The 24,788-nt window shown below is 44.4% G+C and overlaps 1 protein-coding gene across 10 annotated transcripts in view; it reads left to right on the forward strand.

The window, feature by feature from the left end:
- The window catches only part of Rcbtb2 (RCC1 and BTB domain containing protein 2), a 39,197-nt gene extending 16,601 nt beyond the window's left edge, over positions 1-22,596 (forward strand). For all 10 annotated transcript variants that reach the window (XM_075949993.1, XM_075950002.1, XM_075949998.1 and 7 more), the window contains 11 exons: positions 2,073-2,228; positions 2,613-2,763; positions 5,099-5,265; positions 6,840-6,998; positions 7,115-7,222; positions 8,811-8,953; positions 14,356-14,546; positions 15,004-15,130; positions 17,282-17,421; positions 18,467-18,597; positions 22,345-22,596. In XM_075949993.1, coding sequence (XP_075806108.1) covers positions 2,073-2,228; positions 2,613-2,763; positions 5,099-5,265; positions 6,840-6,998; positions 7,115-7,222; positions 8,811-8,953; positions 14,356-14,546; positions 15,004-15,130; positions 17,282-17,421; positions 18,467-18,597; positions 22,345-22,485 — 1,614 coding nt within the window. In that variant the 3' untranslated portion in view covers positions 22,486-22,596. The remainder of the gene's footprint in view (positions 1-2,072; positions 2,229-2,612; positions 2,764-5,098; positions 5,266-6,839; positions 6,999-7,114; positions 7,223-8,810; positions 8,954-14,355; positions 14,547-15,003; positions 15,131-17,281; positions 17,422-18,466; positions 18,598-22,344) is intronic.
- Positions 22,597-24,788: the final 2,192 nt, after the last annotated feature.

A 24,788-nucleotide genomic window follows, 5' to 3' on the forward strand; every position in this document is an offset into this window, starting at 1 on the left:
GGCCACTGTGTGCGTCTGTACAAGCTGACCAAGGGGAAAGCTCAGACTTAGGACTTGCAGACAGGTGTTTAGGAACTGGTTGGAATTTACCACTCGATTCTTAGTATTCAGGGGGCCACTTGATTTTGTAGCAAAGGACAGGATAAAATCCAAAACCAAGCTTGAAAAGGGGAAACAGCTGGGGTAGTAGCCAATCTTTGCATCTTGGCAATGAATGCCAAGCAGCCATTTAAGGTCTCAGGAGGCTGCACAGATTCGAGGCCTCCAGCACTGTCGTAGGAGAACTTATTCAGCACTCAGGTGCAGGGTGGACACATGGGCCTCTGTTCTCACCCACCTAGAAAGAACTGACCGGATGTAGCAAAGTCTATGGTGTGATTATTGCGAGGACTAGAGTAATATATAAAATGGTAGAAGACCACTAGTAGCATCTCCTTTAGATTCCTTGCACAGCATTTCAAATGTCATTCTTAAAATTTACAGAAGGAAAAAAAATAGAGCAGACCTCTTACAAAGTATGATTCCTTCATGATATGAGGAGGTAGGCAATTTAAGATAGATGCTTAGATTAAAATCTCACTCTGCAGTTCTGTTGTCTGTGTCCAACTTTGACAGTAAACAGAGCATCTCTAGAAAGAATTCTTTTTTGTATAACAACTCTGATTTCCAAATTAATCTAACATTACCATATCAAGGCATCAGTTTCCTGAAATGCCCGCAATGAAGGTAGGGACCTGTTCTACACATTCATAATAATTGGAGCTTCTTGTATGTGAGAGTTAAAGACAATGACTGATTTCAACTTGAGTTTTTCTTGCACACCCACTGATACCATTGCAAAATGCTCTGGTACTAAAAGTAACAGAAGAAACAGTAGCTGCTGCATCAGAATTGAACAGGAGAGACAGCTGTCGCTGCTGTCCCAGATAGGAGAGTAGGACCTAACATTCTTGGCACTGGAGCTTGCGATGTGCCTGGGGAGACGTGAGTCGGAGAGCTGGGCATAGGGACTTGCAGCCATCCATAGGCAGCTTTTCTTCACTTAGGGCCCAGAAGCCATGCCCTTCACTAACACTATAAGACGCACATTGGTGACAGGGATGCCAGCACGTTCAAAGGCTGTGTTGTCACCCTTCCTAGAGTGGGAGATGCTGCTGCTCATTTGGATGAATTAAATGTGATGGACTAATTGGTCCCCAGAGCAGCAGGGGCCCGGAGGTAGCAGAGAATTGCCAAAGGCAAGATGAGCATGCTTACCACCTGCATGGGCACCCTAGGCCAAGCCATGTCCACAGTGGCCTGGCCCATGATGGCAGCATAGGGAAAGTGAATATCGCGATGGCACAACTCGCCTTGGACCTTTGAGACTGACAAACCAGTAATGGTGTTCCCTGGGAGGAGGTAGATTAACATGAGCTTTCATTTCATCTGTACATGCACAAGACTCTAGAACAAAGGAAAGAATGCTACATTTGATTGTAGTAATGGGAATTCATGGCCCATCGGTCAGTTTTCAGACTTGAGCCAGTTTACAGACCAGAACCCCATGAATGAAGGGAAGGTCGGGTCTTCCTGAGGGACAACCTAGAAGACCTGAGAATTATACTGTTAGCCAGAATGCATGAGTTAGACTGTTAGCCATTCTCCCATCTCCCCCACCCCCCAGGGACCTACCTCTGTTTGCTAGAGTAACCGTGCCTAGGAACAGCAGATGTAGCGGCCATGCTCCTTCCTCCAGCCTGTGTTTGCTTAACCAGCCTGGTTCTACAGCTACATTTAAACCATAGCCAATATTTAATGTGTTGCTAACATTCAGCCGGCCAAGGTCCAGACTTGGATGAGTTGGGTGTCTTTGAGATCTGTTTTTGCCCAAGCCACCAGCACCCTGTATGGGAGAGCGGGCTATGAGCAGTCGTGCAGCAAGTGAGCGGCTCTCAGCGACAGACACCACTGCATGTGGGTTATTCCTCCTCAAGCCAGTTTAACTCTACTCTGCAGAAATAAGAGCCCAAGAATGTTTTTGTTTGTTTGTTTAACTGGACGTCTCAGTACATAATCCTTGTTCCTTTCAGCCAGTCCAGGCTACCCTGTCATCCCTGAAGATGTTGGATGTGGGGAAGTGGCCGATCTTTTCCCTTTGTTCTGAGGAAGAGCTGCAGTTGATTCGTCAGGCCTGTGTCTTCGGCAGTGCTGGCAATGAAGTTTTATACACCACAGTCAACGACGAGGTAATTCTGAGGAAAACATTCAACTAACTACCCATAGTTTTAGGAATGGGTTTATAAGTTGATGACCTTGGGGGAAGGAAAGAATGAAGCTTCTAAACACAAGTGTGGAAAGTCAATTTTTTCCTTTTGCTGGTTTTGAGACAGGGTTCCTCTAGACCTGGCTGTCCTGGAACTTACTTTGTATATCAGGCTGGCCTTGAACTCAGAGATCCACCTGCCTTTGCCTCCCAAGTGCTGGGATTAAAAGCATGCATCACCACCACCTGGCTGAAAAGGCAATTTTAATTTATTTTCTAAGAAGGCAGTTTGCTTCAGGAAGTCTGCTTGAGGTAACTTACAGACATTTCATAATTTGCTTCCTTGAACTGAGTGTTTTTTCCACAGATTTTTGTGCTCGGCACAAACTGCAGTGGCTGTTTGGGGGTAGGTGACATTCAGAGCACCCTTGAGCCCCAGAGACTGGATTCTTTAACTGGCAAAAAGATAGCCAGCCTCAGCTACGGGAGTGGCCCACACATTGTCCTTGCAACAACAGGTAATCAGAATTCAGTGGCTAGGTTTGGGGCATTGCTTATTTGTTAAGAAATAAGACCAGGCTGCCTGCCATTGAGAGCAGACTTTCTGACTGAGAGCTGCCTGCCCTGTGGGCTTGGCCATGCACTGGGCAGCACAATGTATGACTGTACTTGAATAGCAGAGTACGGTACTTTAACACGGGGGAGGGCGGACTAAGTGGATGGAAGACAATACACCAGCCCTTCCATTCCCCATTCAGTAAGTGTAACTGTGTGAGAACTCTGCTTGCTTTGGATCGCAGGAAGCCTACACTTTGATCTTAGATTCCTGGCCTGCAAATTGAGAGAGCAAATGTTGGTTCCTTTATCACCCTAAGCATTGTGTGATTCTAAAATTGAGTAGTGACTGATAGAAGTTTGCTCTAATAGTATAGAGAAAAACGTTCTCTTGACTACTGTTGAAATAGGAGCAGCGGGGCTGCGTCCCCAGCACCCGGCCGCCCCCACGGCTAGCTTTACCCGAAATAATTACACGGAAACTGTGTTCTTTTAAACACTGCTTGGCCCTTTAGCTCTAGCCCTTACTGGCTAATTCTGATATCCTGATCAACCCATCTCTAATAATCTGTGGGCACCCGTCTTACCGGGAAGATTCTAGCCTACGTCCATCCTGGGTCGGAGCTTCATCGCCTGCGTCTGCGTCTGCCCAGGAGCAGGGCATGGCGTCTCTCTGCTCCAGAGAGCAGAGCTGTCGAGTCTCTGAGCTCACTTCCTCTTCCTCCCAGCATTCTGTTCTGTTTGCTCCACCCACCTATGTTCTAAGCTATGAGCCAAGCAGTTTCTTTATTTCTTAGCCAATGAAATCAACAGATTGATATATGACACTCCCACATCAGACTACTTCATGAACTCAGAGTTACACAGCCTTAGAATTAAACTGAGCCTTTCAGGTTTAAGTTCTGGGCATTTGGTTGGGGGCTTCCAGTAACAGGAAAGATTATTCAGACCGTTTCTTCATTAAAAAATAGCTACAATCTGGGGCTAGAGTGATGGCTTAGCAGTCAGGTTAGGAGAGGCCAAGAGAATGGTGGAGTGACCTGGAGAAGTCTGTAAGCTGTCCTGCTTTAGAGCACCCGGCTGCCCAGCTGAGGCTAAAGTCTGTACTCTGGAAGAGAAGGATTACAGGTCAGGAGAGCCGGGGGATTGGCAGGCTGAGGCTGTCCTGTTTAGGAGCTTGGCTCTTGACACTCTCCGCCTCTTGGTTTCTCAGGTCAGATAACAATGTAGCCTTGCTGGCTGAAAGCAAGCACAAGTGAGCACCCACGCTGGCTGATGCAGAACCAAGAGCTCAGTCCCAAACAACAACCTCCTCTGGGATCTGATGTGCGAGACCCGGTAGAAGTGGCAGACAGGGTGATTATTAAACATGAGCTGTTGGAATATCAGACAAGAATTACAGAGAGCAAAATATCTACAGAGGATAAAAGGTCTACAGACATCAGAGAGATTGGAAAAGACTCAGTGAACAATTGAATTACTGAATTAACATTCATTGGATAGGTTCTAGAGCAATTTATATACCACAAAAGAAAATTAAACCAGACAGTCAAATAAAGTCATTCATAATATAACCCAGGCAGTGTGGTAGAAAGCACAGATGACAGGACACACGTGAGATTCCTTTATTCAAAGTGCAGAATCAGAAAACAAACTTCTCACATGTAAGGTGCATATGGGTAGGGCTTTCGGGGAAACATGCTATGTTTTGTGCATATACACTTTGCTATCCATAAAATTGCACATATGTTCTAAATATTTATAATTTTACAAGTAATATAATCAATTTTAAAATTAATTTGGTCATCTTTCTCTAAAGAAATGAAGACCCAGAAAAGTTAAGACCATCTTATGCTCTTGACTTTGAATGTCCTGTTTCCTTTTTTTTTGGTTTTTCGAGACAGGATTTTTCTGTAGCTTTGGAGCCTGTAACTAGCTCTTGTAGACCAGGCTGGCCTCGAACTCACGAGATCCGCCTGCCTCTGCCTCCCGAGTGCTGGAGGCTTGTGCCACCATTGCCCAGCAAATGTCCTGTTTTCTCTTAGTTTTTTTTTTTAATTTGGAAACTCTCTTCTAGCTATTCTTTAACCTCATAGATTTAAATTCCAGGTGTTGCTTTGACGTAGAAGGCAGTTTGTGTTTCCGAATAGACGCTCTCATGAAGTGAATTTGGAAGCGGGAAGTCGAGCAACCTTTGCAGCTGAGTACTGGTTCCCATGTGTGGGCACCGAGGCGTGTGCTGTGGTCTCTTGTAGAGGTGTGTGTTGTGACGGCTGACCATCTTTCTTCTGTTTTCAGACGGAGAAGTCTTTACCTGGGGTCACAATGCATATAGCCAGCTGGGCAATGGGACAGCGACTCATGGTTTACTGCCCTGTCATATCTCTACTAACTTGTCAAATAAACAAGTCATTGAGGTTGCCTGTGGGTCTTATCACTCTTTGGTCCTAACATCTGATGGAGAGGTGAGGAAAATCAGCATAAACTCACTGATTTTGGTTTCAATGTGTTCTATAGATTCCTTTAACTGCCCCCTAAAATATGGCTAGACATTAACATTGAGTTTGCTTTGTATTGCTGTGACAAAGCATCATGATCAAAAGCTACTTGGGGAAGAAAGGATTTATTTGCCTTGGAGATAGTCCAGCATCCAGGGAAGTCAGATAGGAACTCAAGAATCTGGAAGCAGAAACTGAAGCAGAGGCTGTGGAGGAACTTTACTTACCAGCTTGCTCCCATGCCTTGCTCAACCTGCTTTCTTATACCTCCCAGGACCACCAGTGGAGAGGTGGCACTATTGCCAGTGGGCTGGGCCATGCCATATCAATCATTAATCAAGAAAATACTTTATAGATTTCCTATATCAATCTGATGGAGGCATTTTCTCGATCGAGCTTCTCTTTCTAGATAAATCTGGCATATTAATTAGTCAGAGTGCTCTAGAGGAACAGAACATAAAAAAGAAATGAATCTATCTACATCTAATCATGTATATAAATGTATATATACATACACACACACATATATATACCTGAATGATAAGATAGGGGATTTATATATAGATAAAATCTGTCTATATAAATATAGACAGATAAGATACATATATGGAATTTATTAGAATAGCTTACGGGCTGAGGTCCAGCTAGTACAATAATGGCTGCGTACCAAAAGAAGGTCCAAGAAACAGGACTTTTTCTGTCCACAAGACTCGATGTCTCAGCTGGTCTTCAGTGTACACCGGAGCACTGAAGAAGTAGATTCTAATGCCAGTGAAAGAATAGATTTGCTAGCGAGGCAAGAGCAAGCACGTAAAAAGAGCAAGTTTCCTTCTCCCATGATTTTCTACACGCTTCCAGAAAGAGGGTGTGGCCCAGGTGAGAGGTGGATCTCCCACCTCAACGATCCACATTAAAAGTGGGCCTTACCACTTCAGATGATTTAATTAAGAAAAAACTCACAAATGCCCAACATTTGGGCATTAACAATTGGGTCTTAATTAATTCTGTATGTAGTCAAGTTGACAACTAAGCATAACCATCACATCTAGCTTGTGACAATTGTCAAAAACTAGCCAGAGTAGTTATGATGAGCTAAACAGGGATATTTAAAATAACCACCCCTCAAATTCAGCCTTAGTCTTGAGAGCAATTTATCATGATGGTTATATGATATATATCATATATATTATGTATTATATGTATGATATATATATATGCTGTATGTAGTAAGGACTTCAGTCACTACAAATCTTAAAAGGATCCATTATTACTTTTATATTGCTATAACAAAGATAATATTTGCAAATAAAAAAGTCCCCAAATGTTGAAAAATATGGCTGAGGTGAAGTTGGTCTTTGTACTATATGATATTGTTACTCTCTGTAGAGCTAACACAAGTGTTATAAAAGCCGTCTCTGTCTGTATTGTGAGACAGAGCAGTGATGAGCTCTCTGAGAGGGCAGTGAGATGCCCTGAGTGTGTCTCAGTATCCGACACCTTATGCGTCATGCCTTTTGTTTATCTGTCTTTTTTTCACATAGGTATTTGCCTGGGGTTATAATAACTCTGGACAGGTAGGATCTGGATCAACCGCTAATCAGCCCATTCCTCGAAGGGTCACAGGATGTTTGCAGAATAAAGTCGTTATGAACATAGCCTGTGGGCAGATGTGCTCCATGGCCGTTGTGGACACTGGAGAGGTAGGAAAGTTACTTCATCCTTTGTTTAAAAAGTTTCTTTGCCTCCTTAGTATCATCTGAGCACGGCTGCTTCTCAACAGCAGAACTGAGTTGCTACGTCTCTTATCTTTTCCCAGGTCTATGTCTGGGGTTACAATGGGAATGGACAGCTAGGCCTGGGCAGCAGTGGCAACCAGCCAACCCCCTGTAGAGTGGCAGCTCTGCAAGGCATTCGTGTCCAGCGGGTACGTCTCCGGGCAGTCTGTGTGCAGTGCACTAGGTCCTGGTTTTCTTATATACATGGAAAGTTCAGCTGGTTTGATGTTTCCCCTTCAGTAAAGGTTAAAGCCCTCTTTGCCCTGAACTAAGGTGTAGCTGTCCGTAGAGATGCTGTTTCTATGTTATTTTTTTAACTGTACTGAGAATGTAAGTTGCACATCCTTTCCTGAAGAATCTTTAAGAGCGCATATGCCAACAGCTTTAAAAATCTAAATGCCATTTTATCTCTAATTCTCCTCTTAGAGAATTCTCCTAAGAGACCAGTGAGAGAGTCTCATATAAAATTAGTTAAGTCACAGTGAAACCCCTTAGTATGTACAATTAACATGCATTAATAGTTATAATTTTAACAAAGGAATTCTTGGTAAGAATAAACAAAAATGGTTTAAAATGTAAGAAAAATAAGTTTAATAGAAATGGTAGGCACTGTATAATTTGATAATCTAATGGTAAGTGCACAGGTGCTGGGTTATGCCCATCAGTACGAGACCGATGATGCCGTTCTTGAGACAGTCTCACTGTTCGCTCAGACTGCACTGTGGTCCTCTTGCTGTAGCCACAACCTCCTGACTATGGAGTTTGTGCTGCCACACCCAGCTTACAGTCCTGGCTGTCCTGGAACTCACTTTGTAGACCAGGCTGGCCTCGAACTCACTGAGGTCCTCCAGCCTCTGCCTCCCAAGTGCTGGGATTAAAGGTGTGCACCATCATTGCCTGGCTATACAAAGGATTTTTTTAATAATAGGGAGAAAGCAGTGTAAGGTTAAAAAAAGATACAAGATAGGTACATACACTACCACTTCATGATTTGTACATGCATAGTTATTTTTTTCTGTTGTTTTGTTTTTATTTTATGATCATTGGTGTTTTGCCTTCACATACGTCTGTGTGAGGCTGTCAGAAGTCCTAAGACTGGAATTACAGACAGGTGTGAGTGACATATGGGTGCTGGGACTTGAACCTGGGGCCTCTGAAGAGCAGCCGGTGCCCTTAGCTGCTGAGCCATCTCTCCAGCCCCATTAGGGTGTATTTCTAATTCTGAATAAGTTGGGAAAAAACTCCTGATGGGTTGGTAGTGGTGCATGGTTTTATCTCAACCCTCGGGAGGCAGAGGCATGCAGATCTGAGTTCAGGGACAGCCAGAGCTACACAGAGAAACCTTGTTTCGACACTCTTTCCCCCAAAAAGGGAGAGCTTTTATGTTTACACTTGTCTCCATTTTCCACATCAAACATGCTTTACTTCAGTACTGGGAGGCAGAATCCAGTGGCTGTGTCTCACACTAGGCTCCCAGTCCCGTTCTGCGAGAACCCTGAGTACAGCTGGCGCGCTCACTGCCCTCGGCTGAGCCAGCTAACGGACTGGGCTCTGAGCTGCAGCACTGGCCGCTCGCTGGGCCTGCGCTGGCCCCAGATGAGCTCTGGCTAATTTACCGTTTGCTTTTGGCGGCATCTGCCTTCCCTTGGCTCTCACTAGCTCCTAACCTCCTTTGTAAAAGTGAAGCATTTTCCTTTATTTGCAGACCTAAGAAGATTTTTTTTTATGTCCTTCTAGGTTGCCTGTGGCTACGCACACACATTAGTACTAACAGATGAAGGTGAAGTGTATGCTTGGGGTGCAAATTCATATGGCCAGCTGGGCACTGGCAATAAAAGTAACCAGTCCTATCCTACCCCGGTTGTTGTGGAAAAGGACAGGTAATGCGTACATTTCGAAATCACCTCCGTGGTCTTAGTAATTAACAGCACTTGGAATTCCTAGTATGGAACTATGGGGAATTAATTTCTCTTAGCACTAAAGTAATCTTTAGCTAGGTTGCTCATTCTTTTTAAAAGTTGCCCTGTGGATTGCTGGGGAAATGGCGCTCCTCTTTCCTCTCACCTGCAGGGCTGCTCTGTGCAGTCTCCAGGGACTGAGCTGTCAGGAGTAGCTCTGCGTGCGGCTGTCTTCTCGGTGCTCTCTCCCTGGACTTTTGTTTTTATCCTCAAAGAGAAGTTGGTGATGTTTGAGATGTGTCTTCTGTGGCTTAGGAAATCTATGGTACGCTGAGTGCAGTATGAAGCTAGTTCTTAGCTCCTTATCAAATCGCTGTGTAGTGGAGTGAAGTGCTAGAAAGTGTGCACGCAGTTTTGTGTACCTCCGTAATTTCCAGATAATCTGAATGATTTTGAAAGCCTCCGAGTTCCTCACACAGTCACGTTACTGCCTTTCCCTGTTATTGACTCGGTGGCGGCACATAGACATGACGGTACTTCCCCTAGCCAGCGATGCTGTCACTATAGAAATTAATATGTCCTTCCTGTTTGTATCCCAGATAGTATTTTTTATATTTGACTTAAATATATGGATAAATAGATCAGCTAACATTTAGGTACTTCTTTTATTTCCCCATTGGGATTCTTAATAAATTGTCATTTTTATCTACATAGTGTAAACATGGTTAATTTTATATAACCTGTATATATCTGGGGGGAAAAAAGCCTTTTTTAAATCTAAAAATTTGAAGGAGTCTGGTCTACAGAGCGAGCAGAGAAAGAAAAAAAAAGAAAATAGGACCTTTGATTCCTTAAATGGGGAAAGTGGAGGCAGGAGCTGGCGCATAGAGGCCTGTAACTCTGTCACCTGTTGATCCTGTGAGTATCCAAAGAGGTCAATGAAAACAGAAGCAATAGTCACTCACAGCCAAGTAACTATAAATATACCATCAGTATCTCGGTGCCCAGTCTGAACCCCAGTTCTGAAGGTCAGACAGAGTGATGTACACTCCTTCCTGAACCCCAGTTCCAAAGGTCAGACACAGGGATGTGCATAGGAGAGTGACTCACTGCTCCTTCCCCCTGTGGTGCTTCTACACTTACCTTAGCATCTCACAACAACCCTATCAGCTTGTATTGCCCTGCTTTCTCTGATCCAGAATGAAGTCACATCTTCCCTGGGTCCCCCTCTGGAACAGACTGTGGGCCACTAAGTGGGGGAGGGACCAGGAAGCTGGAAAACAGGGAAGGGAAGGATGGAAGAGCACATGGCTTAGCAGGGCTCTGAGCTGCCTGCCCAGTGCTCTAGGCTGTAAACACTGGGGTTTCTCCTGTGCACTTTGGCCCTTGCTGCTGTCCACACAGACCAGGGATGGATATTCTGAAAGGATCTTCCTGGTCTCAGTTTCCCAACCTTGAACTCCAGGTGACAGTTTCTGAGCTGGCACAGGCTCAGTCAGGCCTCAGTTGCTAGCATGTGGCAAATCTGCCAGGACTTGTCCCGCACCCCCCGCCCTTTCCAGTTGCTGAGCCTCACACATGGGTCATGACTTTCTTCTGACTCTTCTGAGGCTCCTTCCAGAAAAGCCTAATTAGGAATGGGATTGAATTTTGGGTGGGGCAGGGGTGAGTCTGTGGTTGTTAGGTGTCTGTTCAGTGAACGAAAAATAAAGTCTCCCTACATTGGATTCTCTGCTTAGACAACCAAAGGAATCTTTAAAAAGGTTTGGCACAAGTGTCCTTATTCTTAAGTTTAGCCCAGTATTCTAACTTGTAAGGTAAAATAGCCATGCCTTGAACTTTGGATAATTCCATGGTCTCTTGAGGTCTTCAGTAGTCTAATGGGCGTATACAGAACTGGAGTCAGATTCCTAGTCTGTCTTGTCTGTGGGTGCCTTTTCTCCATTGCTCACAACACAGATTACCTCTGCCTTTGACCACTGCTGCTGTTTTTATTTGTATTTTCTCTTGCACTCTGCCTTTTCATGTCCAGTATTTCACAGCCATTAAGCTATATAGTGGTGTACGCCTTCCCCCTGAGGTGACACAAACACCTATGCAAAAGAACTCGTAGTCATCCCCATCATTGCTGGCTGCAGAGTAAGTGTGCCATGTGCCAGGGTCTAGCCAGTGGAGGTTAGTTAGCACAGTTGGCACCTCTTTACTGTTGCTGGCAGCCCAGAAAAGTTGAGGTTCAAAATGTGTTTCTTGGTATAAAAGCAGGATTTTTAATACTTATTTGTTTGTTTGTTTGTCTTTTGAGGTCTCTGTACAAACTTGCAGGTGGCTGTAGCACTGAAATACATTCTATTCCCTCAGGAATTCTTTGTTTTTCTTTTCTTTTTCTTTCTTTTATTTTTGAGAATTTGATATATTTTATTATATTCTTCCCTCTCCCCCAGTTCCTCCCAGGTCTCCCTCCTCTACCTCGATACCTACCTGTCTTTGTTAGGGTTTCTGTTGCTATGAAGAAACATCATGACCATGGCAACTCTTATAAAGGAGAACATTAATTGGGGCTGGCTTATAGTTTCAGAGGTTTAGTCCATTATCATACGGGACATGGTGGCATCCAGGCAACAGGAAGCGGTCTGAGACACTAGGTGTAGCTTGAGCATATATGAGACCTTAAAGACCACCCCCACAGTGACATACCTCTTCCAACAAAGCCACACTTCCTAATAGTGCTGTGCCCTATGAGCTTATGAGGACCAGTTACATTCAAACCACCATACTGCCCAACTTCATATTCTGTCTCTTAAAAAACAACAAACCAAAACCAAACTGCACACTTGCAAACACACACACACAAAGACCAGCCTGGCCTAGGCCTGACCTCAGGAGGAAGAGAGCAAGAATGGCTCACTGGTGCTCACAGAAAGGTGGCATGGGTGCCCCTCTAACTCAGAGAAAGCTGTGGCTTTGCTCTGATGGTTAAGATGTTTATGTGGAAACACACACACACACAAGAAAACCCCAAAACTTACTAACTGCTTAGCTGTGTGTATGTGTGAGCCTGCCACAGTGCTGCTTCAGCTCCCAGTGCCATGGGGTTGGGGTTTTCAGGGCTCATACCCCAGGGCCACCCTGATTCTACTTGGTGACAAGACTTGGCTGTGGTGGCACCCTGCTGTGGGTCCTTCCATCCAGCCTCCCTGGCTGTCCTTTCTCTCCCTCACAATCTGTTGTGCAGATTGTCCTTCTTTCCCTCGCCTCCCCGTTGAGAGCTCTTTCTCACTCCCTGTCACTTTACGTCCTGATGGAACTCATAGGCCTTTGTTGTAAGAGACACCATGGCTCCTAGCAAACCCACGGCTCACTGCCCCCCAGACAGACTTGTCTGTTCCCTTACGTACTCCTGTCTATGCCTCCCACCTGCCCTGCTATGCCTGCCTCTGCCTCCTGTTTGGCTATAGGTTTGTCTCTGACTCACAGCCTCTGTGTTCCTCTGACAAATTCACAGCCTGCTGGACTCGGTAGCTCTCAAATCTGCTCTTACCCAGCAGAGCTGGCGGACAGCCATACTCTGGTCTGCAGCTTCTCTCCATATGGATGGCGAGCCCCCACGGTCGGCCTCTGTAACTCCTGCAGGCAGCAGCTGTTAAAATGATCTTAGTCACGGAAGAAGCTGCTCTAGATGGCCTACTCTTTGCCGGGGGGAGGGGGAGGGCAGGGGACTGGCTTCATCTCTCCTGAACAGTGCAGCTAAGACAGTGTCTGCTTTGCAGCCTGTGCCCTCTCTGACTTATGCACTTTACTCTCTGCATCCTAATTTTTTTCCTTAAAGGTAATACAATTGATTATAAGACTTTAAATGATTTGGCTGATACAAACTACTGTTGCCCCAGAGCTAGTGCTATGCACAAATCGGGATGCTCTGGATGACTGGCATTGAGGCCCTTGTGTCTTCTGTGAGGTGGGAAGACTGCCAGGAAATTGATGGGGGCAATGGACACATTTATCTTCTAGGTGAATTGCACTGGCTGACTATCTGTTAAAAACATGTATACTTACTAGAAAGCCAGATCATGTGGACCTTTTCCCCATTGTGCAAGGCTGTTCTGCAGAGCACGAGATATGGAAGGGAGTTGCTTACACAACCGTGCAAATATTAGAAGAGACTAGGCAGGGTCTGCCATGCCAGCACAAATGGACCATCCCTCTACATGAGACATTTTCATTGAAAGCTGCATGGTGATAGTTTTAACTAAACGACCAGAGGTCGTTGCTTTGTCCTGCACAAACCCTGTCCAAAGCTAAAAGTCAAAATGGAATCTCTTATGCTAAAATTTCAGGCATGAAACTGAAAATAAACTATTTATCTAACCTAAGGGATCAGAATTAAATATAAAAATAGTCAAATCTCCCAAAGAGGCACATTGCAATTGCGTGACTCTGAAGTTCCCTGTTTTAGTGCTTATGAGAAAGGGTCACTTGATGTCACCCAGGCACTCATTTCCCTGTGGTTTTGTCGGGGAAAACAGCTGAACTGACGACTGTCTCTTATGACCAACTGTTTCTGCTTACTTCCGTCACCTCTTCTGTTTACAGCCTCCTTTGGCTCAGCCCACGGGACCGTTATTTTGTGGAGTGTGATTGCCCAGTTGTCGAAGTAAAAAGAGAGCTAATTAAGGTTACCAAAGAAGTTGATTTTGGCCTTTTCTGGCAGCAGCAGTAGAGAGGCCCTTCTTATTGGACGGATTGCCAGCATATACTGTTTATCATTTAATTCTCACACTAGATGAAACCAAGACTCTCGGAGTCAGGGGTCATTCAGTGTAGGGCATCCTCCTTAGTATGCATGCACCAGGCCCCAGATTCTTTCATTATAGGACATCCTTTTAGCATGCAGAAGATTCAGGGTTGATCTCTGTCATAAAAAAAGTTACAGAGTTTATGGTGTGGAGTAGAAGCCAGCGTGGCATTCAGCCCTCTTCCTTTCAAGTGACTGAAGGTTTGGTTGCTGGGCAGCTCTCCTGCCGAGCTAGCGCTATGTGCTGAATCCTACCCAGCCTGAGTTTTCTTTATTGACCCAGGTTAGATGGTCCATCCATGTTCATTATCTAGTTAGTAATGTTCTAAAGCGTACAGCATCACACTCTAAACTCAAAGCAGGATGGTATTTTTAGGCTTGTTGGTAATCACTCCTCATGGGTTATAAATGCCATTGAGGTATGGCTCCAGTATTTGGCGGCTGAACATTTAGGAAGTGAGGTGTCCCGGTCTTGCTCCATTTGTTCAGCTAGTTAGTTTACTACACTGAGTCGGGTGCGCCCAGGGGGAGGAGAGGCAGCTCCTTTCCCTCCTGCTTACTGTATCCCTGTGGTGTTTGCTTGTGAACTTAGGATCATAGAGATCGCAGCCTGTCACTCTGCCCACACATCTGCCGCCAAGACCCAGGGTGGGCACGTGTACATGTGGGGCCAGTGCCGGGGCCAGTCAGTGACCCTTCCCCACCTCACGCACTTCTGCTGCACCGACGATGTGTTCGCCTGCTTTGCCACCCCCGCCGTCACCTGGCGCCTTCTCTCCGTGGGTAAGCTCGTCCTTGTCCATTTGGAGCATGTCCTGAGAATTAGGAAGAGGACTGGTGGACCTCATTGGGTGCAGAATCTATGCACTTCCTTTCTGTAGGCCCCTGGGGAAGGGAACTAAAACTCCTGGGAACCAGCGCCGACACTAATTAAAGGTGATTTGATTTGATTGCTTTTTACTGGAAACTGCATCTTTTATTTTTAGCTAGAAACATTCTAAACATTCAGAAATTCTAAAATCTTATACAGTTAGTGAAAGAATTGGAAACAGTTTTGACTTTGCCAAATTTACAATGAACATTCAGAGATGTGAATCTGTATTCAGGGGTAAAAGCCTTGTGTAGCTGGTCAGTTGTTTGGGGGAGTCAGCATTTCCTGAGTGCCCAGAGAGCAGGGTCTCCTTGCTTTCGTGTCCAGCTGTCTGTGAATGAACCTGGAAGTCCTGTGTTGCTCTCCTAGAACCTGATGACCACCTCACTGTGGCTGAGTCACTGAAGAGGGAATTTGACAACCCTGACACTGCAGACCTCAAGTTTCTGGTTGATGGAAAATACATCTATGCTCACAAAGTCCTTCTCAAAATTAGGTAAGAGAGGCCAGCACACTGGCTCTGTGGATAATGGTGCTTGTTACCCAGCAAGTCTGATGACCTAAATTCCCTCTCTGGGTCCTGCATGGTGACAGAAAGCTGTCTCCCACTGATGGCCTCTGCATGCATTGGCACACACACCCGAAATGTTTAAAATAATTAGTAAGAGCTTGTCTCCTTTGAGAATTGAAATTAATTCACTTATCAGTCGTTTCAGCTGTCCAAGGGACTGGGCCAGGCACATAAGTAGTTAGGAGGCAGCTCTGTTAAGGCTGTAATTGCCCTTAAATAACACAGCGTGGTGGGGCCAGTGGGACAAGATATATGGAGGGTAAGGTGGGCCACCAATACTGAGTCTGTGTTCAGGAGCAGCCCACATTAGAAAGCCCTGGCTGGGGCTTCAGTCCCTGGAGTAGGGCCAAGTGCTCTGATTTACTTTACTGCCTGGGCTGGAATGCATCCCTGAGTGTAGCCATGGCAACCTTCCTTGCTCAGGGTTAGCTTTCAGGTGCTGTAAAATCAGCAAACAGAAGTGATGGTGGGGCAAGGCTTTCGCAGACCACGGAGGCCTGGGTAATGCCAACACAAAGACTTAAATCACATTTATTATGTTTAATTCTTTTTTTTTTTTGGTTTTTCGAGACAGGGTTTCTCTGTGGTTTTGGAGCCTGTTCTGGAACTAGCTCTTGTAGACCAGGCTGGTCTCGATATTATGTTTAATTCTGAGCACTGAATGATATCCGCTCATCTTTGTCCCGTGCCCGTAGTCTGGGAAGCCACCACTTTACCTTCAGATACAGAAAAATGCTGTCAAAGACCCCACAGCTCCGTCTTGAGCAGGCACTGATTTTTTCTCATTGTATCTACTTAGCATTTTCTAGAAGCTCGTATATATGTAATTATATGGCATTTCTTGTGTTCTGTCTGGCTTTTTCCTCATTGTATAATGATTTGGGATTTTGTTGTCACTGTGTAAAAGATATTTAATCCTCTTTCAGTGACTCACAAACCCAGTATGGTGTTTCAGTCTCCGGTTTCCATTCTCACCACGGAGCATGTACTTTCATGAAGGAAGTGGGGCTCAGTGTATGTGACAGAGCATGTCCACACACATGGCCTAGACCATAGCAAGGTGTTCTATCACAGTAGCAGGGTGGTTTTTTTGTTTGTTTGTTTCTCTGAGGCTGAGAACCCAGGTCTCCAATTGAGCTTTGGGTCATGGCAGTCTTTGTCTTTTTGATACAAGCCATGTGGCATTCTCTGTCTGCCTGTGTCTAAATCTCCCCTTTGTCTGATTGCATTGGAACCCACCATAGTGATTTGACTTACCTTGATGACTTCTGTAGAGAGCCTGTCTCCAAATAAGGTCACATTGTAAGTTAGCAGAGGTTACATCATCAACACAAGAACTTTTAGGGGATGTAATTCAGACTGAATGGAGTAAAGAAACAAAATTATTCCGTTATTAAGACAATACTGATCAGTAAAAATGGTCTGAGAAAGACACCAGAGGTCCCTGCCATGTGTCCCCCAGTTTAGTTGTAGAGATAGCTCCCTGGGCTGCCCATACAGTCTTGCTGAGTAAGCAATTGAAAACTTCAGGCCAGGGAAGCAAACAAGGAGCCAAGGCAAAGATGTTTTCGGCAGTGTCCTGCAGCTATACTAAAATGCCTAGAAGATTAGCTCTCAAAGGTTATTTATTTACTTAGTGCTTGGCACTGCTGAGCTGTTACTTCATCTTGAACGCTTACCCTGGCTCAGGTTTGATTCGGAGGTTTCGGTCTACGATGGGTTTGCTCCATTGTTTGGGGCCTCTTCAAAGGCAGCATATCATGGTAGCAAGTGCCTGGTGGAAAAGCATTGCGAACATCACAAGGCAGGGGTCAAAAAGGAGCTTGGGTTCCACAAATCCCTTTGGGTTCATTTCCCCAATGACTGAAGACCTCACAGTAGGTCGCCCTATGTCTGAAAGACCCTACTACCTTCTAAGATTATCACCCTGGGACCAGGCTTGGAAGGATAGGCCCTCAGGGAACACCCAATTTCTAACTAGCAAATAGGAAGGTAGACAGTGTCAATAGAAAGTCCTCAAGCAGCTCTTTGACTCCAGGCCAGAACCTTGGATATGATCTTTCTTTCTTTTTTCAGGTGCGAGCATTTTCGTTCTTCATTAGAAGACAGTGAAGATGATATTGTAGAAATGAGTGAATTTTCATATCCGGTGTTCCGAGCTTTCCTGGAATACCTATATACAGATAACATCAGCCTATCTCCCGAGGAGGCAGTAGGTAATCACCACAGACATTACCAAGAAATTGGCAAAATGTTGAGTAATTATAAAGGCAGGCTTCTTTCCAACCCAGAAGAAAGACATGGTGGCCACTTGTAGGAGCTCTTCTGCTGATGTTGAACCAAAGCTTTTCTCTGTGGTGCTCAGATGGAACACTTGGCCTTGCTCTCATACAGCTGGGCTACACTCTCAGGCCCTGAACACAAGCTTCCCTTGTTGCTGCTGTAATGAAGGTTGAGTAGGTAGATCCAGTAAGAGGTCAATAACACACACGCACATGCACACATACACACCGGTGTCCACTGAATTATTTAAAGGAGATGACACCACTGAAGGAAACAGCATCTCCAGGCTAAAGCTCACTTGGAGAAATCAATGAATCTGTATGTGCGGGATGAACCCAGGTCATGCACAGGGAAAATAGCCCAGCAGAGAGAATGTAAGAGTCACTAATTAAAGAGAAGAAAAACATTAGCAAGCGACAGGGTGCCCAGGGCCAGAGCTTGTCATCCTCATTAAACTCAGTGAGTGTTGAATAAGAGCAAACTAGAGCAGCCTTTGAATGTGGCACTGCGAGCTACTTGATGTGGGGGAGGGTTCAGCGTGGGATGGCTGCAGGACACAGACGACAGGCGACTCCTGTTACCTGGTGCAGGAACTGAAGGTGTGGCTCGAGCCTGAGCATGTGCCGTGAGTGTGTCACTGACACCGGAACCCCAGCCTGCCTCTGCTCTCTAGTTCTGTGGCAGCCAGCATGTGTGCTGATGGCTGTGGCCTCTGAGAAGGCTCTGTGCAGGAGAGGGTAGTTAAAAGAAACGCAATCTTGTTTTGTTTCTAGGAAAGCCATTCACGCCATTCTTGTGTTACTGATGTTTTTCAGTAGCTTTTTCCTGGAGGCTCAGCTCAGCTGCCTTCTTAGGAGGCTGCACTGTCCTCGTGACCAGTTAGTGCTGCAGAGAGCTAGCTCATGTGTTCACATCCCTTTGAACACCGGGGTTGAGGTCAGGTGCTCAGAGTGCACAATAAATTCTCCTTTTCCTCAGGATTGCTAGATCTGGCCACATTTTACAGTGAGACTCGGCTGAAAAAGCTCTGTCAGCAGACCATCAAGCAGGGGATCTGTGAGGAGAATGCGATCGCTCTGCTCTCCGCTGCTGTGAAGTACGACGCTCAGGTACGCAAGCACCACGGAGTCACAAGTTATGTGTCACCACCGTGCCTTAAAATAAGCTCTAGGTAGATGAAAATGGAGCATACGAAAGTAAACAAAAGTACCAGAAAAAGTGTGTGGTATAAAAATGTAACTCAGTCACATCAAAGGAAGTAACACAAAAGACTGGTGGACCTGACTCCCAGCGATTAAAATCTGTATGCCTCAAGTGTGAAATGACTTCAGGTAAAGGAGCTTGCTGCCAGGCCGAGCAGTGTGAGTTCAGTCCCCACGACCCACATGATGCGAGCAGAGAACTGACTCCAAGTTGCCCTCCGACCTCCATATGTGTGCTGAGATGTGCACCATGTACAAGCACACACACACACACACACACACACACACAAATAAATTCCTGAGTAAATGATATGTTGAAAAAATATTTTTATAACATACAATAAAGCAAGTATTTCACAGTAAAAAAGGAAAAGAAAACATGAGCAATTTGGGAGAAAACTGGACCAAAGACCAGAAAAATGTGCGTATACCTGAAGGAGATGACTCTGTCATTAAAGTGCTTAGACCCGCATCGGGAGATTAGATGCAGTTTTTATTTCCTCCTGCTTGCCCTTTTCCTGAACTTTCTCCACTGACTGTATTGTCATGATAAAGAAAGGAAGAGCTGAATCTGTAGGAAACAAGCTGTAACTTGTTGGAGTCAGTTTCCTCTGGGTGTAAGGGTATCCTCTCCTGATTTAAAACACAAAGACTGGGAAAAGAGAATGCCTTTTTCCTTTTTTGTAAACAGTATCATGCTTAGGTAGGAAATTCTAAGTCTGAGGGAGGAAGCGCTGTGTAGAGCAGACTTTACAACTGTCCTCTGTCTCGGGGCATGGCTGCCATCCCCACCCCTCCCACCCCCACCCCCGGTCAGAGCTTGATCTTCTTTCCTTTCCTTTCTATTAAAAACTTTTTAGGTGGTTCTGGGCGTTAAATCCTCGGGCTCCTCAGTGTCTTGAAGAATAGGCTTGAGCCTGACTTGTATATATTTCTAAATACTTGATGTTTCATTGTTCATTCAGTATTTAAATAAAAACAAAAGATACTCAACCGCATCCTCTTGGAATGGCGGTGGTAGGAAGTGTCCAGTGAGGAGGCCCTGTCTCCAGCAAGTGGTAAGGGTAGACTCGCCCAAGTCATTGGCTATAGGAGTGATGAAAAGTGGTTGGATTAGAGGCAGTAAAGATTTGTTCATGTGGAGTGGGAACCTGGAAGGACAGTTGAGGAATCATGTCCAGGTTTTTGGTCTGAGTAACTAAAAAGATGAGCTCTCTTTCTGTGAGTTAGAGGATGGCAAGGGGCACCAAGCTGGGTAGGATAGAAAAGAGCAGCATTTTAGGAGAAGTGCTTGGAAATCTGGTTTCAAAGATCTATGAAACATCAGGAAAGACCCTGAGAAAGGAGTAGCCCAGTCTAGAGTTAGACCCAGTACTGAGAGCTCTGAGCAGATGTATTATGAGACAGACAAGCAAGTCTTGGGCATTCAGTGTCAAAGGTTAAGATTTAGATAGGGGGACACCAGCAAAGGATAGTACAGGGAAACAGTACCAGGGTAAAGCCATTCCATATGAGTACTTTTTAAGTTTAATATTGAGTGAAAAGCGAAATTTCACATACTTAGAAATATACAAGTCAGTCCGCATGGCTAAGGAAGTGATACTCTGGATGCTAGGAAAGACGTGAGTTTTAGGTAGCCCTAGTGAGCCGAGGGGCATGCTCACATCTGCCAGTGTGATAAGAGTGCTGCAGTGCATCCCCCCAGGAAGGCCTGAGTAGAATGGAAGCAGAGGGACTGGGGATCCAGAGACAGCGTTTCCTGGTGATTTTCTAAGATTTGATGGGGCACAGATGGGAGTTCCAGTTGAGATAAATCAAAGCATGTTTGTGTAAAAAGGGGAACAATACACTGTAAAACAGGCTAACGGGGACAGTTGCTTTAGCAGGTCCTTGAAGGCAGGCAGTGTGGCCTGATGATAGAGCGAGGAGGCAGACCTTATTTCTGTCATGACCAGACAGTAGGGTACCCCAAAACAGGCATGTCCACAGGTATTCAGCAGGAGGTAAGGAGATGTGAGGGGCAGGGCTTTATGGAGCCTCTTCTGAGGAAAGCTGGAAGTCATGTTCACTGAGAATGAGAAAGAGGGAGGACTTGGACAAAGTATGGGTCTTGAGGGAGAAGAGTGAACAGGGAATCATGGCGTCTGTATTTGCCTTGTTAAGACAAGGCTGTGTAAAGCAGTAGCATTTAAATAGAGAAAGTGTTTGGAAGATAATAAAGGACTTGTCTTATAGAGAGACAGAACTCTCTGATAAGTTTATTGAATCTCAAGAACTCTTTCTGAGTCCTATTCTTAAAATAATTATAGGAAGTTCCCAGTTCAAAAAGTAAAGGAAGATGAATCTAAGTGGTAGTTGCTGAGGGTCATTTTGCTTTCCTGGTAATTAGCAACTCTCCTGACACCGTCTGGGTCTCTAAGACATGGGCATGCTCAGCTGCCCACTTCCACAGACAGCATCAGTACTGACGTGGGCAGGCATCCCTCTGTCATTCTGTAGGCTCAGCCTGAGGTGCCCCGTCTTGTTTGATCTCCCGTGCTGCCCGCTATTGAGTGGCTCTCGAGGTATTTGGTTCCCATAGAGACAGCACATCTTTGTTGTCGTGTGGGTACGTGCCTATTTCAGTTTGTCCTCGCGTGCTCACATGGGACTCCAGCAGCCTGCCAGTCTGTTGTGGGACGGAGTGATTGCACTTCCCTTTGTGTAGCTGGTTTCCTCTCTTATAAGGGAAATGGCTTGTGGGTTTGTGTGCATGTTGGCATGGCTGCCAGTGTTTTCTGTTGCTGATAATCTCAGTCTGCGTTCATCTTCAGTATTTGCTAGAGTTTCTATGTGTTTAGAGAAAAGACTATAGTGGGCAATGTACATATATAATATCTTGGTAACCGTTGGGAGCTTTGTATTTTATAAAATAGCTTCAGCAACACAGATACACAAGTTTAAAATTAGAACATGAACAGGTCTCCTTTGTCCTAGGTCAGATCACACCTGGGTGTAGAACACTTCCCTAGTAAGCCTAATCTGCACGAGGCTTTGAGCTCATTCCTCAGCACTGATTTTATATAAATTTAAGCACACATATTTATACTGAATATATGTAAATATATATAAATTATTTTAGTTCTGAAGGTTGAACCCAGAGCCTCACATATGCCAGGCACACAGTCTGCTGCTTAGATTCTGCCCGGTTAAGTTTCCTGAATGTGTAATGTGATGAAGTGTGCCCGTCGCATCTGCTGTCATGCAGAGAAACAGTTAATGACTGGGTTCCTGGCGTGGTCAGTTGTCTTTGTGTCTCCCTTTCCCACAAACTCTTCACAGGCAGAAGCATTTGAAAACGCCAGGAGCACAATGCTTTTAACAAATATGGAGAGGGGAATGAATGCCTGACATGCACTGTTGCCAGGAAAGGTGTCTATGCCTGGATACTTCTCTCTGAAGGAAAGGCTAGATGCTGGCCCTGGCCACCGTACTTTTCTGTTAATTACACTTTCGAAACACGAACTAATTGTAGCGATATAGTTGCTATAACTGTACTGCTCTGCTAATAATCCCCTCCTACTGACTGTCAAATCCTTTTTCTGAGAGGAAGTCTCTTGCCTTGGTGCCTTACACTGGGGATACAAATTCATTAAACTGTTGCTGTTGTTCCAGGATTTAGAAGAGTTCTGCTTCAGATTTTGTATAAATCATCTGACTGTAGTAACACAGACTTCAGGATTTGCAGAAATGGACCATGATCTTCTGAAGAACTTCATCAGCAAAGCCAGCAGAGTTGGAGCCTTTAAGAACTGATCCCTGATATGGAAAGGGATGTTTAAGCCTTTCCATGTCACCCCTGCAAAAATAAATAAATAAAACATTAAAAAAATAAAGGCCACTGATAATCAACTTTTCTGTAATTAACAGTGTTGAGTTACATCTGGCCAAATTCTTACGTTCTGTAAAAAGGTCGGCAGTCAGGCTTCTCCGTCTACCTAACCTGGAGTTTACAGTGGAAGGCTGAGGGCCCCACTAGGTGTGCCACACTCAAACACTGAAGATGTCCCCGGCCTCACACCAGTGGAGACTGCCCCTCTCCTCGCAGGTTGTTGTAAATAGCTTCTTGGTTAGGGTGGAGCTTTGTGTCCACTTAGCTGGAGCAGGCCTTGTGCATGCTGTCCAGTCTCTGGTTTCACATGTGCATTTGCTCTGTTGTGTCAGTGCAGGCTCCATGAACTAGATTCCATGGGTCCTTTTATGTTGTTTTGTTTTGGTATTTTTTTTGTCATTCTGATTGACTGGTTATCTTTTTCTGAGGGTTTTTTTTGGGGGGGTGGGGGTTGGTTTTGTTTGTTTTTTGAGAGAAAAGGAACATTTAGTTGGACAGGCATTAAAGTTAGGAGGTCCTGGGAGAAGTTTAGGTAAAGAAAGAGTATAATGAAGACATATGAAAAATAAAAAAGTACCACTTAAAAAATAAAAATGTCATTATAGTTACCATTTCTTCCTTTGAGTCACTAATGATATCTTTGAGACATTGAAACATTCTTTTCTGGGAAAATGTTCATTATTCAGCTGGCTGATACACAGGTAAACAAGGAATGCAGTCACACCCCTATTTTAGCCTCTAACACAGTGCCTTGTGTATACAAGGCATCTAGGTCATTTTCTGTCAATCTGTGGGTGTGCTGTGAACAGCTAGAAGGCTGGGTGAAGGAATAGAATTAGAAATCTATAACTGAAATTCACATTTCAGTTCTTAGTTCTGAGAAGTAGTAGCTAATTTAGAGCATTATTAGAATTCGCAAAAGGCCTTAACATTTAAATTGCCAAAGGCCCAAGGGCTAATTTTAATTTTCTACTTTCCAAGTTATTAATTTCTCATATGGCATTATTGATATATTAACTCTGAATGTTATTTCTGGAATCATCTGCCATATGTAATTGTATAAAACCCTTTGCTTTTCTTTATATTAAGGAGGGTCTTCCTCTGTAAGATTGTATTTTCTTGTAGCTAGCTTTTATGTCACTATAAGACACGTTTCTTAACCTGGCACTAGGAAATACTACATGAGAAGGAACTAACACATTTCATGGGTAGCACTAATACGGTGGAGAAAGAGTTTTTAGACCATACCCTGTAGCACCAGAGAAACCAGACAAGATGCAGTGTTGGATTCTTCAGTCTCAATATGTTACATAAAGGAAACATTTTTGGAAATAGAAGTCTTTTTCTCATGTATTTGATAATAAAGTACTTACTTGAAGATAGAACAAATTGTCTTTTTAAATTTTTGAACAACAAAACTAAAGTATTAACCTTATGTCTCATAGGCATATAAAAATCCCTTTATGGTCTACTTGTTCTTTTTTTTTTCCAAGACAGGTTTTCTCTGTAGCTCTGGAGCCTATCCTGGAACTAGCTCTTGTAGACCAAGCTGGCCTCAAACTCACAGAGATCCTCCTGCCTCTGCCTGGGATAAAAGGCAAGTGCCATCACCACCCAACTGGTTCCTATTTTTAAAATCCAATTATTCATTTTATTGCCTTTGTTGGCTGCTGGTAAGGTTACTGTATCAGGGTTTTCTTGTCACAGAACTTTCTGAATAAAATCTGTATATACATATATATATATGCATACACAGATTTATACATACATACAAACATACATATGTGTAAAGGAGGTTTATTAAAATGGCTTACAGGCTGAAGTCCAGCTAAATCTAACAGTCACTGTTAATAGAAAGTCAGGAACTCAGTAGTTACTCATTCCACAGGGCTGGATGACTCTACTGGTTTCTATATATGCTGGAATCCCAAAGTAGAATGTAAACTAAGATTTATTCATTTCCCGGCCACCCAGACCCAAGTAATCACACAGAAACTATTAATTACAACAGTGTTTGTCCTGTTAGTTCAGGCTTCTTACTAACTCTTACATCTTAAATTAACCCATTTCTATTAATCTATGTATTGCCATAAGGCAGTGGCCTACTGGTAAGGTTCTGGTGTCTTTCTCCTACAGCAAGGACATGGTATCCCTGACTCCACCTTCTTTCTCCCTGCATTTAGTTTAGTTTTCCTGCCATAGGCCAAAGCGTCTTTTTTATTAACCA

This window comes from Microtus pennsylvanicus, chromosome 15 (assembly GCF_037038515.1).
Source record: "Microtus pennsylvanicus isolate mMicPen1 chromosome 15, mMicPen1.hap1, whole genome shotgun sequence".
Lineage (NCBI taxonomy): Eukaryota > Metazoa > Chordata > Mammalia > Rodentia > Cricetidae > Microtus > Microtus pennsylvanicus.